Source organism: Oryctolagus cuniculus, chromosome 6 (genome assembly GCF_964237555.1).
Source record: "Oryctolagus cuniculus chromosome 6, mOryCun1.1, whole genome shotgun sequence".
Lineage (NCBI taxonomy): Eukaryota > Metazoa > Chordata > Mammalia > Lagomorpha > Leporidae > Oryctolagus > Oryctolagus cuniculus.
The window spans coordinates 11874991-11892292 of record NC_091437.1 but is presented as its reverse complement, the minus strand read 5'-3'; the positions used below and the strand labels follow the sequence as shown (position 1 = coordinate 11892292).

Sequence of the window (17302 nt, the reverse complement as noted above, 5' to 3'; positions counted from 1 at the left end):
ACTTAGATAATGTATTTGAGTGGATTCTTGCCAGGAACTAGGAAATGTGTTTACAGGGAGAGAGGGAGGGAGAGAGAAAGAGAGCTTCTATTTGCAGGTTCGCTCCCAAAGGCTTTCATGCTTTCAACAGCCAGGTCTGGGCTAGGCTAAAGGCAGGAGCGAGAAACTCCATCTGGGTCTCCAGTGAGGTGGCAGGGACCCACACACTTGAGCCACTACCTGCTGCCTCCCAGATACACATTAGCAGGAAGCTGGGAGTGGAAGCTGAGCTGGGACTTGAACCCAGGCACTCCAGTATGGGATGTGGGCACTCCAAGGAATGCCATATCTAGTGCATCAAATGTCTGCCCCAAGAATCTAAGAATCTAAACCTTTTCATTTGTTTCCCAAGAAGTTCTCCAGTTCAAGAAAATAAGATGAAACAAAACACACAACCACAGAGAAAACTGGAAAAGTTTAAAAAGAAAAGAAAAAACACCCTAGAGATCATTAGGAAATGTTTTGTTGAAGGTTGGTTTATTTAGGACATTGATAATTTTTTCCCCAGAGAACATGCCCTGGAAAGAAACCCCATTCACATGAAATTCCATCAAGTCCAGTCCAACTCTAAACTCTCAGGACCCGAGCCCTGCAGCTGGAGATGAGTAACACAGAAGCGGGAATCTCCCTCTGGGCCCATTTTCATGGCCTCTTGTTGGTGTGAACAGAACTGGCCACTTTCTCATCTTCCAGTGTGGAAACGCCAACATGCGTTAGCATCTAAGGGACTGTGCCTGTGTGCACGGAACACACAAGGTCAGTGCTTGATTTGTGTCTGGTGGGAGTGTGTCCCGCCAGGGTCCCTGTGCTGGGAACTTGGTCCTCAGTGTGGTGACGTTGGAGTTGATGGAACCTTTAAGAAGCAGTGCTTAGGTACCTGGGGATTTTGGCTCGGACAGGACTGATGCTGGTCTCACAGGAGTTCTTGGGATTGTTCTTGCCACTGTCTGTGGACAAAAGAGTTAGCCTGAAGCCTGATTCTCCCTGGCTTCCTGTCTCACCAGGATGCCTTCCGCACGCCCTCCTGCCATTGTGACGTCATCTGCCATGGGGCTGTTGCCGCAGGCTGAACAGACATTTAACCTCCAAAACTGCACTAAGTAAACCTCCTTATTCATCTGCAGCCTTGGGTAACTTGGTTGTAGTGATGAGAAACTGAGGCAGTCAATCACTATGTTTGGTTTGTTTTATGGGAGCCAAAGGGTTCCCCTTGCCTTAGCATTTTCCTTTTGACTTTGTCCTTGACTTCTCTTCTGCCCACAGATGCTCTTCAGGAAGAAAGAGCTGAGACCTCTGGGACACAGCACAGTCGCCCATCTGCTTCCAGGGAGCACAGGAAGCCACCCCCACCCCAACACCGGGGGCCAGTACCTTGCTGGATTTCTTGCTTGTCCTTGAAGCAGTTGGCTTCTTTTTAATTTAATTATTATTTTTTGTTGTTGTTGGACAAAGGGTGGGGGGCTTGGGGATGGATGGATGGAGAGAAAGATCTTACACCCACTGGTTCTCTCTCCCAGTGACCTCAGCAGCTCTGGAGGTCAGGGCCAAAGCCAGGAATCAGGAGCTTATTCTGGGTCTCCCAGGCGGGTGGCAGGGGCCCAAGTACTTCAGCTGTCACTGCTGCCTCCCAGGGTCTGCTTCGGTCGGAAGCTGGAGACGAGAGCCAGAAATGAGAACCAAAGCTGTTACTCTGATGTAAAGTGGGCACCTTACCTGCTAAGCTAAATGCTTGTTCCAGCTTATTCTTTTTGATGAGATAATTTCAGTGGGGCTGTGACAAAGCAGCCATAGCAAAGAGTAAAGGCGCCCTTTTTTATTATGTATGTAAATACATATATGTATCGAAATGCCTGGCACCTTCTGTGGGGAGCAACCGAGACTAGACTAAAGTACTGGAACTAAGACTAACTCTATGCATCTGATCTCCCACCATATGGTGCTGAGAGAGAGCAAACAGCTGCCTCACCAATTCAACTAACAAGCTGCAGGAGCTGATCCTGCCCCTGATTGGAGGAGAGCAGAGTGCTCAGCGCGTGGGGAGAGAACGCCAGCAGAGTTGGGATTGGTGGAAGAGGACTATAAAGGAGGAGAGAGACAACATGCAGGAGGAACATCTGAGGAACCCCTGAGAGAGCCGGCCGGCGGTGTGCCGCTCCAAGCGGGGGAAGCGGCGGGGGTGCCGCCCCTCTGTGGAGGCGGGGGGCGGGGGAGGGGGGGAGCGGCAGCAAACCCGGGAAGGGCCGGGGAAAGAGAACAGCGCAGGGTCTGGTGTCGTTCCTCCGCGAGTGGGGGAGCGACACCTTCCCCCAAGGAGAAGTACACTTTGTACATTACTTGGAAATGCACATATTTTAATGCAGAAAGTTTGATAGTCCTTCTTCTCCGGTAGGTTGCATCCAAATGGTCAAAGTCTCTGTGTTCATTTGAGGTCATCACTAACCTAAGAATCAAAGAGAACTTCAGGAGATCCGTAGGTGAGGGTGGAACCTGGAAGGCCTGAACCACAACTTGCAATGACCTAGAAGACACCCTACCCTCAGACACTCCCCGACCACGTGGCTAAAGTCATGAATCTGTAAAGATGCAGCTTACAACATGCAAAATTAAGAAATAGTGACCGCGGGGGCCAGCACTGTGGTGCAGTAGCTTTAGTGGCAGCTTGTGATATCCACATCCCATATGAGCGCCGGTTTGAATCCCGGCTGCTCCACTTCTGATCCAGCTTCCTGTGAATGGGTGTGGGAAAGCAACAGGTAGTGGTCCAAGTACTTCGGCCCCGCCACACGTATGGGAGAGCAGGATGGAGCTCTTGGTTCTTGACTTCGGCCCGGCCCAGTCCCAGCTGTTGTGGCTGTATGGGGGAAATGAACCAGCAAACGGAAGATTCTCTTTCTGTCACTCGCCTCTCAAATAAATAAATAAATAAATAATTTTTTTTTTCTGACAGGCAGAGTGGAGAGTGAGAGAGAGAAACAGAGAGAAAGGTCTTCCTTTGCCGTTGGTTCACCCTCCAATGGCCGCCACGGCCAGCGCACCACGGCCAGCACATGGCGCTGATCTGATGGCAGGAGCCAGGTGCTTCTCCTGGTCTCCCATGGGGTGCAGGGCCCAAGCACTTGGGCCATCCTCCACTGCCTTCCCGGGCCACAGCAGAGAGCTGGCCTGGAAGAGGGGCAACCGGGACAGAATCCGGCACCCCGACCAGGACTAGAACCCGGTGTGCCGGCGCCGCAAGGCGGAGGATTAGCCTGTTGAGCCTCAGCGCTGGCCTCAATAAATCTTAATAAAAAAGGTGACCGCGCGATAGGCAGACGTGGCAATCCTTATCCTGTCTTCTAACTGGGCCTCAGGCTGGATGAAATGCTGTCCCTTAGATGGGCATGACTGGCATCCAGAACAGTGGGCCCAGTCTATTAACATCTGGGTTTAACCATGTGTTTTTTAACTTCATAAGAGCCAGTGAGACAATGGGATTCGGTACAGCGACAAGGCGGTTGCTCTGGGAATAGAAACCGGAGGCGTCTACTGAAATGACAGCTGAGAGCACCTGGGATGCTGCACAAAGCAGAAGAGCACCCGAGGGCAGGCCTGCAGCTGCAGCTCACGTTGGATGCCCAGGAAGTGCTTGCTTAGTGTAGGTGGGGTGCCAGGCACCGTGTGGAGCCCAGACCTGGAAGTGGCCCTCGCGGTGCGAGGGAGCGTGGTGGGACTCTCCCGCCCCCAGCTCTGGCTCTGGGCCAAAGCAGGTTGGAGAGCCTGATTTGCACACACAGAGCCCCTCCCACCACCTGAGATGAACCTGGAGACTGGCAGGGTGAGGAGGGCCATCTCTGAGCCGAGAAAACGTTTTTCTTGACTTCCCTGTGACAGCCATGTTTGAACTGAAAGCCATAGTTCTCCGGGATCTGGATCTGGGCTTTGGCAGTTTTTGATCACTCTGCAGGTTCGGCCTCCCGGTGTTGGACCCACAAGAATGGCTTGGGTGTTGTAGAGTCTCCCACGGAGGGTCCAGGGGGCGGCTGGCAGATGGGCAGAGTGACCCGTGCTCTGGCATGGAGCGTGCGGGCCCTGGTCCCGCAAGCAGCCCCCACTGTTCCCCCAACAGCATCTCCCCCTGGCTGCCCCCGGGGGAGGGCCTCTACTCTGCTTCAGCCCCTGGATCGCAGTGTAACAGACGGGCCAGCAGCCATGTCAGCCAGCAGGCATGTTTTATTTGGCTAGGCCAATGTTGTCACAAGTTTTAAACGCGAATATCCACAGGTAGGAGTTGCTCTCTGGGGTGCCCACACCCCAGTCCTCCCTACTGCCTCTGGTGTAGCCTGCTCTGGTCCTGAGCAGCCTACTCCCCCAGTCCCTCACTGTCCCCGACAGAAGCAATGTGCCTCGTTATCTCAGTTCGAAGACGCGAGCTAAACCCTATGTGGCAGTGGCCAACAAGGGTTGTTAGGCATCTAGAAACTCTGCACACATTAGCTGGGCTCTCACCATGGAACAAGTGCTTTAACCAAAGGACTGAGTCTCCGACTAGGGAATTTACAAACTTCCCAGGTGGCAGGAGGAATCTTTTAGAGAAAAACAAATTGTGCAGTGACACCTTAGAGATGTCACTCTGAAAAGCCTCTGCACTCTCTGAATTTAAGCATGCAGCCATCCCAACAGAATTGCACCGGTGCTTGGAGCCCATCTTCAGCTCAAAGCTCCTGAGGCTGCCTTCCATGACCACATGTGCGCAGTGCCCGGAGAGGGAGACCCAGGCCATTTTCTTGCGGCACGTTTGGCTTCGTCCCTTCCTCCCAGCCGGGCTCCCAGGCTGTCATGACAGAGTGCCTCTTGGCAGAGTCTTAGGGAACTGTGTGACTGTGCAGCTGCTTGAATGGGGGTCATTCAGTCAAAGAGTGTTTTCTCTTTCTGAATGACACAATTACACACCAAGAACGCGGGCCTTAGCTGCCGTTTTAGATCTTCCACGCGCCTGATCCCTTCCCTTAGACTGAACAATGGAGGGGTCTTGGTAAGTGTGGGGGTGCACGATGATAAGTGGGCAGGCAGATCACAGAATGCAAGATGCTTGGGTGGGGAGGCGGGGGGGCGGGGGGCTCACCCTTCTCCCAACACTGGAGGAAAACAAGAGCACAGCCTCTTACAAAAAGCCTGTGCGTACTGCAGCACTGCAGACTATCTGACCAAAGAGCACAGTAGCTAAGCGTCACCTGGCAAATAAACAGGCCCTGCTATTTATTCTCATAATAACTCTCTGGGCAAAACGCAAGCCAGGAAACTGAGGCACGTGGCAGTTAGCAACTGGAAAAATCCAGTTTTTGCTGTGGACAGCGGGTCCTCTGACCCTGCTCTGCGCCATGCTGCCACCATGGAGAGGATGGAAGAGCAACAAACAGTGCTTTGTCAGGTCCTTCCCCAATTCAACCTCCTACAATAGGGGAATTGAGGCTTGCGAGTTTCAGGAACTCGCTCAGAGAGAGGTGATTGCTTGCTGCATCTATGTGAATTCAGGCCGACCTGGTTCCAGCTGGTTCCAGAAACAAGTTCATCAGCGGTCGGTGCAGTGTTATGCTCTACCTGACTTCCGGCGTCAGCCTTTGGATGGGATTTGGGAGAAACCAGCAGAACTCCTACTTCTGCCCTCCCAACTACCTCCGAAGTTCATTCCCTGGGATTAAACACTGCCTTCTGCCCAGGTCCCCTTTAGGAAGCAGATAGTCCCATGGGAGACACATTTTTAGGAAGGAGTGTATCGGATTCTCCCAGGCCCCTTCCAGTCCTATCCAGGGCTGGAGGTGTACAGTTGGGAGGGGCAGACGGTGCCAAAAAGAAGAGAGAGAGAGACAGACAGACAGACAGACAGAGAAAGGAGACCAAGAGGCCAGGCCACCCCAGACTCACTTCCCAAGGTCAGAAAGTTCCCTTCACCACTTAAAACAAGCATCGGAGACTGACTACGTCCAGAGGAGCTTCCATTCCCTCGAGCCTGTCTTACACACGCAGGCGACGTAACTAGCATCTCAGTACACAGGAGTAACTGAAGAGTTCCATCTTAAACCTCCACCATCACGCGGTCTGATCACCCAGAAACCGCTGGTGTTGCACATTTACTTCTGGTGTTTTCAGACAATCCTACCCAAATGTCACATCTGGTAGGATCGTTGTTTGAAGTGAAATTGTTTTTGGGAATCACTGGATGCCACATAAAGGAATTTTCCAATCCAGCCCTGTCTACTGGCCAACTATAAGAGAGTCTGTTACTTATGATTTAGAGTTTTATTTTGATACTTCAAACAATGAGAAAGACTTGCCTATCCATTTGGAAATGCTGTTAATATTAAAGTATCTCCTGTGCATTACTTTAAAAAGAACAGCTGGTATTTCCAACAGTTGGCAAACTGGATATTTCAGTTATTCAAATACTTATCCTGACATACAATACTGAAAAATATAGGTCAAAGAACTCACTCCAAATTTGAGCCCATGCTCCTGAAAGGAATACAGTTTCTTAGTGGAAGGTTTTTTTCTCTTTCCACGTTTGAGTCTGTTTTTTTCCTGACATCTCATGAAGACTCGGGTTGGGAGGTATTGATTAAACATCTTGCAGAATTCTTGTCAGAAGAGGCAGGCATTCGGTGGAGAGGTTAAGACACCACTTGGGTCACCTGTATACTGTATCGGAGCACCTGAGTTTGGGTCCCAGCCCTACGTCTTATTCCAGCTTCCTGCTGACACACATCCTAGGAGGTAGCAAGTGACGGCTCAAGTACCTGGGCCTCTGTCACCCATGTGAGAGGCCCGGATTGAGTCCTGGCTCCTGGCTGTGTTTCGGCCCAGCCCTGGGTGTTGTGGGCATTCAGGGAGTGAGCACGCAGATGGTAGATCTCGGTCTCTTTCTTTCTGTGTTTTTCCCCCCTTTTAAATAAATACAAATTCCACAAATTACTTTTCTTGAAGAAAACGGACGCACAATGCACCTGCTGTTTGGTTTCTGGACACACACATTCAGCAACAGGCCTGATCCTCACAGTTAGATGGATCCTAGATAACGGGGTAAAATGAAGCAAGGGCGTAGAGGGGGGAAGGAGAAAATCCACCAACTGGGATACAGCAGCCGTGACTAGAGAGAGCAAAGGCAGGCCTGGGCACTGCTGGACCTGAACAGCACCTGCTGTACCTGCAGCTCACATGCTAAATAAAAGCTGCCCAACTCAGGGGGAAGGCCAAGCAAAGGAGGTTTCCAGTGAAAAGAGTATGACCTTGGAGGGGCCAGAAAGAAATCTAACTTGAGAAGGGTCTTTTTCCTCTTTTCCTATCAATATTGTTGACCCTGTCCCTCCCTATCCTGCTGTCCACCCTCTGCCTCTGTCTTCCTGAACTTGAAGCTGATACCAGCGAGACCTTAAGTTTCACCTTCTATGCTTCAAAGGCAGTCTGAGGTGTGAGAGCCACTTGGGGGCTTTAAAGACAGGATCAGGGTATCGGAGCAGGTATACTGGAATTTTATGGAGTTCTTGGATTTATTTAGGCCCTTCATCAATTTGTAGGATATTTATTTATATATAAGACAAGCTCACAGAGGCAGAGGTTAGAGATAAGTGATGTAAGGAGGTGCACTGTGATGTGGAATGAAGCCAGGCGAGAGATGAACTCCTAGGGAAAATTCTCTGACTTCTCCACCTACTTCTAAAACTGAACTTGAGCCTCACATGGCACACTGTCCATGGTAGAGTTCTAAGAATTGAGGGAGAGGTTTTAGTCGTTGACCTTGGATCTCTAAGAATCAAGGATATCTACTCAGCCAATTACATAAAGATTTCCTAAGCGTCTATCACTGGGAAGTGTGTGTGTGTGTGTGTGTGTGTGTGTTTGTGTTTGGAGATGTGGTGACAGGAAGAAGCAGGCTTATGCAGACTATGAAATCATTTAAGCTAGATTATCCTTTCTGAGAACACAGCCATGTTGTAGTTTTATTCCCTGTAGACCTGAATAATATTTGAATGCATAATATGTGGCCCTCTCCTCTCACAGGAGTCACAGACAATGCTTGTCATTCTGGAGGAGCGCAAAGCACAGAGGAGAGCCCCAAGGCAAAGACCACCTAGTTTTGCTCTGGGATTCGGGTTCAGAGAGAGGCAGCCCTGTCTCCCATAGCCTCTCTAGCCACTGATATGTGATAGACACACTGAGGCTGAATTTTTAAAATAATTTCGTTAGGCTGACAATTGTACAAGTAACGATTATCCTTTGAATCTTTGTATGAAGAAGCTTTTACCAACTTTACTGATGTAACTTTCCCCACCTTTAACACCCACATACCCCAAACACGCGACATATGTGCACAGATCCCTTTAGGTCGGCTTCTGCAGCCAACAGTGGAGAGGAGAAACCATCCTGTTACCTTATTGCTGTGCCTGGTACACCTGTGAGCTGTGAGATCCTAGAAGGCTGCCCTGATATGCAGGCATGGTTGGCCCCAAGAAAGATGAAGAAATGGCCATGGCATTGGACCCCAGTTGTCCAGCTACCAGCATCATCAGAGGGTAGTTTGTGAGGTCAAGGCTGGTTTTCATGACATCAGCACAGCTGAGGAGGTGGGCCAGCCCCATTGAAGATGATTAAAAGGGTAAGAGCCCCAGATGGGGACCCACGGAACATTCTACCACCACCTCATTAGTCAGCTTTTTGTCACTACAGCAAAGCCCTGGGAGGAGCTACTTGTGAAGGAAGAAGGCTTATTTCCACTCACAGTTTTGCAGGCTCTCAGTTCAAGACCAGGGTACCCCCATGTTGCTGGTGTCTGTTGAGGGTGGTGGGTGCAGATGGTGGAGGGAGGACCACATGGCAAGTCAGGAAGCAGAGAGACACAGGGGACACATTCATCTTCTCCTTTTAAAAGCCCCTGTGATTGGATCACAGGGTGCCACTCCAATAACTCAACCCAATCACTTTTCAAAGCCCCACCTCCAAACACCATGATTAGATTAATGCCCCCCCCCCCAATCCATTCACATGAGTCTTTAACCCATGGGCCTTTGGGGACACCCAAATTATCACTCAAACATAACAACCTCCAAGAGTTCCAAGTCAGTCTTGTCTTTGGAAATCACAGAGGCAAATGGTTCCAGGCGTCTTGGTCTTGACTACACAAACTATGTTTAAAGGAAGACATGAAGAGACAAAGGACTAAGAAGCACCTTAAAAACAGCCTTTTTCTATTTACACTCTGCTATTTCTCAACAGATTGTATTGACCAGCTTGCCTGACACTTCATGGAGAAAATATAAAACAATGTAAGCTAACAGATTGCAGCTCCTTCACTGTCCCACTCCTAATGGACAAACTTGGTTCCAACTGCATTCGGCATTCTTCTGAAACAAAAAAGTGCCCTGACCCCCTTCTCCCACTTATTCAACCTCCTTTTCTGCACTGCTTCTCTAGATGCTTACCCTGGGCGTTCAGAGAGTTTCTAGTAGCTCCCACCTTTTAGAGAAATCCCTCTAGCCCGATGTCTTCATTGCCAATATACCAACTATCTCCTAGTCTTCAAAGCTGAACTTCTCAAAACACATCCTATTTTATCATCCATACATCTGGCACCCCACCACTGTATTGTGTTCTTTCCAAGGTTAGCAACTAAATCCCCACTGCAAAACCAAGTATGTATTTTTTTATTCTCATTCTTTTAAATTTGTTTTTTCTTATTTGAAAGGCAGAGTGAGAGAGAGAGAGAGAGAGAGAGAGATAGGAGATCTTCTACCCGTTGGTTCACTCCCCAGATGGCTGCTATGGCCGAGGCTGGGCCAATCTGAAGCCAGGAACTCCGTCTGGATCTCCCACATGGGTGGTTGGGGTCCAAGCACCTGGATTGAAAGGAAGTAGCCAGGAATTCAACCGGTTTTCATACATGGATGCCAGTGTTGCAACTGGCAACTCAACCTGCTGCACCCCAACTATGGCCCCAATTTTAATCCTCATCTATTTAGCCTTTCCATTTTCCACACTCTTATTTCTGATGTTGCCTCTGAGCACGGCCCCATGGTCCCACACTCCTCAGGTCTTTCTCCTGGGTTCCAGGCTCCACACTTCAGCTCCTCTGCTAGTTCCTACATTCCGCATTGTCTCAGGGCTTATCAGTGGGTCTACTGTTCTAACCTTGTACTCATTCTGAACACTTTAAATATATGTTAGTAATTCACAAATGGGTATCCCATCTCAACCCTCTCTTTTGAGTTCCAGCCTCTTGATCATGTATCCAGCCTAATCTACTTAAATATCTCATAAAATATCACATTATGAATTTGATACTGTAATCAATATCAATACTTTGATACTGTAATCAAAGTATTGATCAAAACCCCCAAAACCACCCTCTTCAAGTCTTTCCTTTCTTAAAAAAAATTTCAGAGTCGATCTAGAAACCTTGGAGTTATGCTTTACCCCTTCCTCTCCCCTCCAAGTCCCAAGGAGCACCAAGATCTGCTCATAGCACTTCTCCATCTCTGCTTCCAATGCTCTAGGCCAAGTTCTCATCCTTTCTCATCCATTCTCACCTGCAATCATCAAACCACTGAGGTCCCCATGTCCATGGAGCAGCTGGACGAACCCTCCTGCCCCTACAGCACCAGCTTATATGCCTGTTCCCTCTCCCTTCAGGCTATGGCCACAGATGGATCTTCACTTTCATCATCAGATCTTTCCTACCTCAGGGCCTTGCCTGCAAGCCTCCCCTCCTGCCTCACTTCCTCCGCATCTTTGCTCTTAGGTGGTGCTGTCACACGGTTCATGTCTCAGCTGTGCTGTCTTCCCCCTGAGGTTTTGGTTAAGCAGGATCCTAAAGGTCTACTTTGCACCATTACACATGGTCAAGTCACAGTCTGAGACTATATAAATGATTTTCATTTCATCAAACTTCCTCCAGAAGACCAAAGTCCCCATGAGGTCAAGAAGAGATGTCCACACTTTTTAGACCACTTATTTCACACTCAGTCCAATGCCTAACAATAAATATCAGTGAGAGAACCAACAAACTTCTTTCCTCTTTGTCCTAAAATATCCAGCTTTTGACATCCTCTTGCAAACCCAATATGTGACTTTGGGCAACTTGCTTAAATTGTGTCTCTCCACATAGTAAGTAGGGAAAATATCTATTTTATATTAATATTATGAAGATTAAAATGAGATCATATATATAATGTGCTGCGGCTTGATTGATAGTGTGCCCTCCAAAATGCATGCTGGAACTTACTCTACAATGCAATAAACATTATTCAGAGTTGTGGCTTTCAGGGGGTGGTTCAGGCCTGAGGGAGGTTCAGCACCCTCATAGGAAGGTTGAAGCAAGCACCCTCGTGCACCCCGACCCTCTGCCATGTGATGACAAAGCCCCTCTCCCGCCAAGGATGTAGCGCCAAGTGCCATCTTGGGAGCAGAGAGCAGCCCTCACCAGACACCAACCCTATGACGGCCCTGAACTTGGATTTCCCGACCTCCAGAACCAGACGGAATCGCTGATGCTGCTTGAGGACCAAGGCACTCAACAGGAGTTCTGTCCTTTTCCCCCATGCCTCCTCCTGAACACCAATTACTCTCACCCAACAGACACGCGTGGGAAATTTGAAAACACGGGAAACCATCCTGCACTTGGGCAATTTCCGGACTGTGACCTCCTTCCTCCTGGGAGCTCTGCCTTGAAAGAATGCTATACTTAGCCAGGGACCCGCGTTTATAACTGGGAGTCAAATCCATAGCAATAGTCTGAATGCCTGGAGTTCCCAAGATACGGGCGCCTTTGTGATGCGTTTGGAGATAAAACAATGAAAGGCAGTAACATACTTGAGAGGAGATACTACTTTACAACACCAGATGGCAGCACCAGATGCTAGCGATGAAGCTAAAGAGTTCCAGCTCAAGCCTCAGCTGTGCTTCTAGTTTTTAGTTCCCTTACACTTCAGTGAAAACTTTTTACTTAATTTTTGTTCTTAACAGACACATAAAAATTGCACATAATTATGAGGTACCATGTAATGTTTCCATACCCGTGTACATTGTGTGAAGTCCAACCAGGGTAAACCTATCCATCTCTACACATTTAACATTTCTTTATGGGGAAAAAAGAAAAATTCAAAATCCTAACTTGACGATGCCAAAAGTTGCACCAAACTGCATTCAGAGACATAATCATTTATAGAAAATAAAGTTTTTGTTAAGAAAAATAACGCCTATTTTGCAATATAGGTCAGGATTCTTAAGAATGTTGCTTCATGTGTTAGAAAGAAAATTCTAGGAACGTAACCCAAATACTACCTAACCGATAGGAGGTTGTTAGGCAATGGTTTCATTTTGGTGTCTAGTTGTACGAGGCCACTTATCTCTCAATTTCAGTTTCCACTACTGTTTTGAAATGCCCTTGTGTTCCATTTACTCTGCCAACCTGTGTTCCATAACCTGAAGACACTGACATCTAAAGGGTTTAGAACCAGCTTTGAAGAAAGGACACTAGTTTTTTTTAAAAGATATATTTATTTACTTGAAAGGCAGAGCTATAGAGAGGTAGCGGTAGAGAGAGAGGTCTTCCACCCACTGGTTCACTCCCCAGATGGCCGTACCAGCTGAATCAGGAACCAGGAGCTTCTTCCGAGTCTCCCACATGGGTGCAGGGGCCCAAGGACTTGGGCCATCCTCTAATGCTTTCCCAGACCACAGCAGAGAGCTGGATTGGAAGAGGAGCAGCCAGGACTCAAACTGGTGCCCAAGTGGGATGGCGGCACCACAGATGGCGGCTTTACCCACTGTGCCACAGCACTGGCCCTGTTGGACACTATTTTTTCCAGCAATTAAATAAATAAAGTTTACCCATTCCTATTATCATAAGGAGCAATATGACCGTGACCATGATATAAACGTTCCTTAGCAAATTCGTCAGTCTCTTAGTAAGACAGACACCAGAGGAGCTCGTAAAGTAGACGCAGCAGTAGAATTTAAAAGGATAATCGATGGTTTTCCTTCTCAGGCATCAAAATCGCCCCTCGAGTTCACACCACGTTTAAAAGCTTGTACAACTGGCTGCTGCTCACTCGGGATCTGCTTCCTTTACAGAGGAAAGAACTGGAGTTCACGGCTGCTCCAGACACCAAGCGATGGAGAGGACGAAGGCGACAGGCCTGGGGCAGTCACACCTTCACCTAACACATTCTCCTGAAGGCTCTGTTCCCCTTACCTCCTCCAGGTTCCTTGGAGGTGAGCAAGTGTCCACTCTGCTCTCCCTGGCGGAACTGGCTGCGTGAAGGGGCAACTCAGGCTGCCAGCAAAGCCATCGGTGTCACCCACCCACCACCCAGTGAGGGTTACTTCCTAAGTACCGAGATCACGGTACTTTTTTATTACGGCCCTCACCTGAGGTCACCGCAAAATCGAGCCCCTTGAGAATGCCAGGCAAGACAAGTGATTCCCATCTGAAGTCAGACCAGGGATTCTAGAAGCAAACTGTTCTCATCCACACGGGGAAGAAACGAAGCAGACTTCGGAATCGTATAAAGGCGTGCCCGTGTGTGACAGCCGGCCAACCCCGGCCGTCACGGGCAGGTCAGGGTCTGACGCCTGTGCTGTAGAGGGCAGCGCTCTCTAGGGATTCACAGCTCTGCCTACACTTTCTGTGAGGCCAGGAAGGGAAGGCATCCATCGGTGGATGGGATTGAACTGTAACTGGAAGGAAAAAGGCACCCTGGAATGGCAAACGTCTTTGGTGGGGAGGGAGAAAGCCATCGCTTCAACAGGTCTTCTCTGAAGTCCAGCCTTTTCTCCATTTTGATTGAGCTTGTTTTAAATCTGGCCACTTAAAGGGACCCTACGTTGGATGACCTTGTTGTGTCCTCGACTGCAGCCCGTGTGGTCCCCCAAGGAGTTGGCACACCTCTGGAAGCAGTGGGAAGATGTGTGCGTGGCAGGTTCCTTCCCACCGCCACATGGGTGTTCAGGCCGGAGAGCAGGGCCGGGTGAGCTGTGACAAAGCCACGTGCTCTCTATGGCCTCCCGCTGCCCTCATCCAAATGCAGGAGTCACTGGGGGGACATTCTCCGCTGCAGATGCCGGGGTGAGTCAGAAAGGTGTCTTCCTGTGCCGTGGCAGGCCTGCCAGCCTCTGCGTGCTGCCGAGACCGCGCGAGAACAGGGTGTGCTCAGCCTGCTGGCTCCAGGCTTGGAGCACGAAGCACGCGTTGCAACATGGGTGAGACTCAGGACCACGCCTTTCCCTGCCTCTCCATCCGTGAGGGGAACCCCGCAGCCCTGTGCAGGGCCGGGAGGCAGAGGGCGGACATGGTTTCTGAGTTGGGGCCCGGGGATGCAGATCCTCGTACTCCCTGGATCCAGACCTCACATGTATTGGAAGAACAGCCACGGCCAGAAGATGGGGAAAACAGATCGTGTTTACGAGACCAGCCTGAAGCCCACACTGCACTGAAGAGTTTGCGTTTTTATTACGCAGAAAAAGCAGCAGTTTTTTTTCTTCTGTGTTCATCGGAAAAGTTGTCCAGCATCTGTTGGTCTGACTTTCCCGGCGCAAGAATCATTGTCTTGGAATCTCCTAAACCAGTGAGTCCACAGCCACTTCATTTTAATCATGGAACTCAGAGAAGAAACGGACTAGACAGTCCTCGTGGTAAAATTAAAAGGAAGAAAATTTGGATTAAAAAAAAAGAGATTCCCACCCCCGGTTTAATTATAACAATAGCTGTATAACCTTGGTTTTCCTAAAACAATCTATTCAAAGAGTCCCTGTATTGGGGCATTTCCAGTAGCAAGCCACAGGGAAAAGACTCTGTCTCCTGATTCGGCATCCTGTAAGGTGTGACACAGGACAGCGCGATCACTCCCTGGTCTAATGGCAGGACAAGGAGCACGTGGGCCACACTTCTCTCCTGCAGCCAGCAGCCCACACAGTGACCACTTCCTGGCCCTGCCGGATGCTGGCACCTCAAGCAGAGACCCAGCAATTCTTCACCATGTAGGTTCGCACATGAGAATGTCCCAGGTTGGGGGTCAGAACTCTGTGTAGAGCTGAGACACAGGGGAGGGAGAAGAGGTGGGAACTGAGTGCCTGCCAGAGCCATGAACACACATCTCCTCGCTTCTGAGTCTGTGCTGGGGCTAATCCCCTCCTCACCTCCACCGCACCAAGTGTTTCAAGACAGATTTGCTACATTTGCAGAGTGTATGCATGTCTGCAAGTGCCCCAGTGTTTAATTCTTGCTAAAGTCATTTGGGGTTTTTGACACAGATTCTATTTTGGTAAGATAAACTCAGCCTAAGCCAGCATGGCCAGAACCGAATTCCTAAGGTAGATGCCTAAAATAAACCAGCAATAAATATTGACTGTTGGAATGGGAATTATATCTGTGTAATGTAGACACAGCAGAGTGAGTCATTTTTGAATCACAGTCTCTCCCAGGAATTACTGGCGTGGGGGAATCAAGGGAGAAGGAAGCCCCTCACAGGGAGATGAACCCACCAGGCAAGGAAGTTTCTAGAGAGATCTAGCCTCGTGCATCCAGCAGAGGGCAACGTGATCAGCCTGCATTGAGACAGAAATGGGCATGGAAGGACTCCTGTGGGGACTGACTGTGGGGACACTTTTCTCTCACCCCCGCCCCCCCGTGGGAGAATGGACCCCCGCCCACCCAATGCACCTTATGAGGCGTGGATTACCTTATCAGATACACTAGGCGCTGCCTTGTTGCCTTGCTGCTTGGCACCAGTGGCCTCAGAGAGGCCACCCTGACTCCCTAAGGACAAGCTCTGTGCTTTGGGGCCGCTGGATTGAGCTGCGCAACTTCTCAGGTGCACCAGGAGGCGTTCTGGGGCGAAGGTCCGGGGACAGTTTGGGCAGGGCACAAGCTGCACCTGACTCGGCCCCTCGTGGCCGGCCAGTCCAGACGGGAGGGACTCAGGCTTCCGAGGGAGCGGCTGGCGGAGCTCCCTGGGCAGCCGGTCATTCTCTATCTTCCACTTTTCCAGGCATTTGGGTTCATGGATAGGGAGCGACAGGCTACCGAACTCCCTACCACAGATGTAGCACGGGAGCATCCTTGGGCGGGCAGGGGCTGTGCCGGTAGTTTTCCCGAGACCAGGAAGGTCTGCAGGGGAAGGCGCCCTGGGCCCCTGGCCCTTCGGCCTGCAGCTCCTCTGGTGAACAGGAAGACGATCCGGCAGGAAGGTGCGGCCGCACACTTCGCAGGGCACCAGCTGAGCCTGCGCGCCCTGGAAGGCGGCCTCGTTGGCTTCCTGGAGGCTGTAGGAGCCGCTGCCGCCCAGGGGCTGTGGTTTGGAGGGTTCTGGCCTCCTCAGGTGCTTGGGCAACTTGCTGTTTTCCGCACGCCACTTCTCCAGGCACTGGGGCTCGTGGATGGCAAGGGACTGAGACCCAAACTCCCGGCCGCAGATGTAGCAAACCCGGAAGGCGGGCCTGCGGGCTGGGATGACCGGGGGGCTGGGCTGGCCCGCTGCCCTCATTCTCCTGCCCGATCGTCTGGACACGATCACAGTGCCAGGTCGGGTTTTCTGGGCCTGCGCCTGTACCCTGTCACCAGGTTCGGCACCCCGTGTTTCTGGACAAAGGCTGGCGGGGGATTCGGGGGGCGGGACGGCGTGGTTGATAAAGAAGGTGGGTTCCTTACAATGGTGGAAAGTTTGCTGCAAGTCGTTGGAAACCCTCCTCTCCTTTCCTCTTTCCATGAACAAAGCAGTCTTTCTCCGGCGTGTGCTCTGATTTCAGGCCAGGCTCATTCTGGGCTCCTGCGTGGAGAGGAGGTTGGCCAGCTTGGCTGTCCTGGGGTTCCACATCGTTGCCAGTGCCTCGGCCCAGAGGCTGTGGCTCACAGCGTGGTCCTTGAAGGCAGCGGTCTGGAATGTTGGAAATCTCATGTCTCCAAGATCTGTGCAGGGGTGGAGACAGAGACGGAGAAGTTACAACACACACACACACCCCTAACTTGCAGGCTGAGATAAAGGGCGGGGATTTTATTTTTTTTTTTAAGAGTTGACCTCGTATCCTCTTTGGCTACATGGTAACCAGCACGTAGGATTTGTTCCATAAAAACTGAAGTAAATATAGAGACAGTTTCCATTATGAATGGTACTGCTGACTGTATTGAAAGTAATGGTTCTGCACAGAGACACAGCCACAGCACAGCGCAGACGCAGGGGGCACCAAGCAGCAAGGGCCGACTCCAGGGCGGGGAGGCCACAGGAGAGGGCACTGCAACCTG

General features: G+C 50.3%; 1 protein-coding gene across 4 annotated transcripts in view; it reads right to left on the bottom strand.

Moving 5' to 3' along the window:
* ZNF475 (zinc finger protein 475) overlaps nucleotides 1-16686 on the bottom strand; it is a 35084-nt gene extending 18398 nt beyond the window's left edge. Inside the window, exon 1 of one of the 4 annotated variants that reach the window (XM_070075787.1) lies at nucleotides 15744-16686. In XM_070075787.1, coding sequence (XP_069931888.1) covers nucleotides 15744-16547 — 804 coding nt within the window. In that variant the 5' untranslated portion in view covers nucleotides 16548-16686. Of the gene's footprint in view, nucleotides 1-8440; nucleotides 8600-15743 lie in introns of those variants that run through there. The other 3 variants (XM_070075788.1, XM_051844156.2, XM_051844157.2) reach the window with 3 other exon arrangements.
* Between the last annotated feature and the right edge of the window lie 616 nt (nucleotides 16687-17302).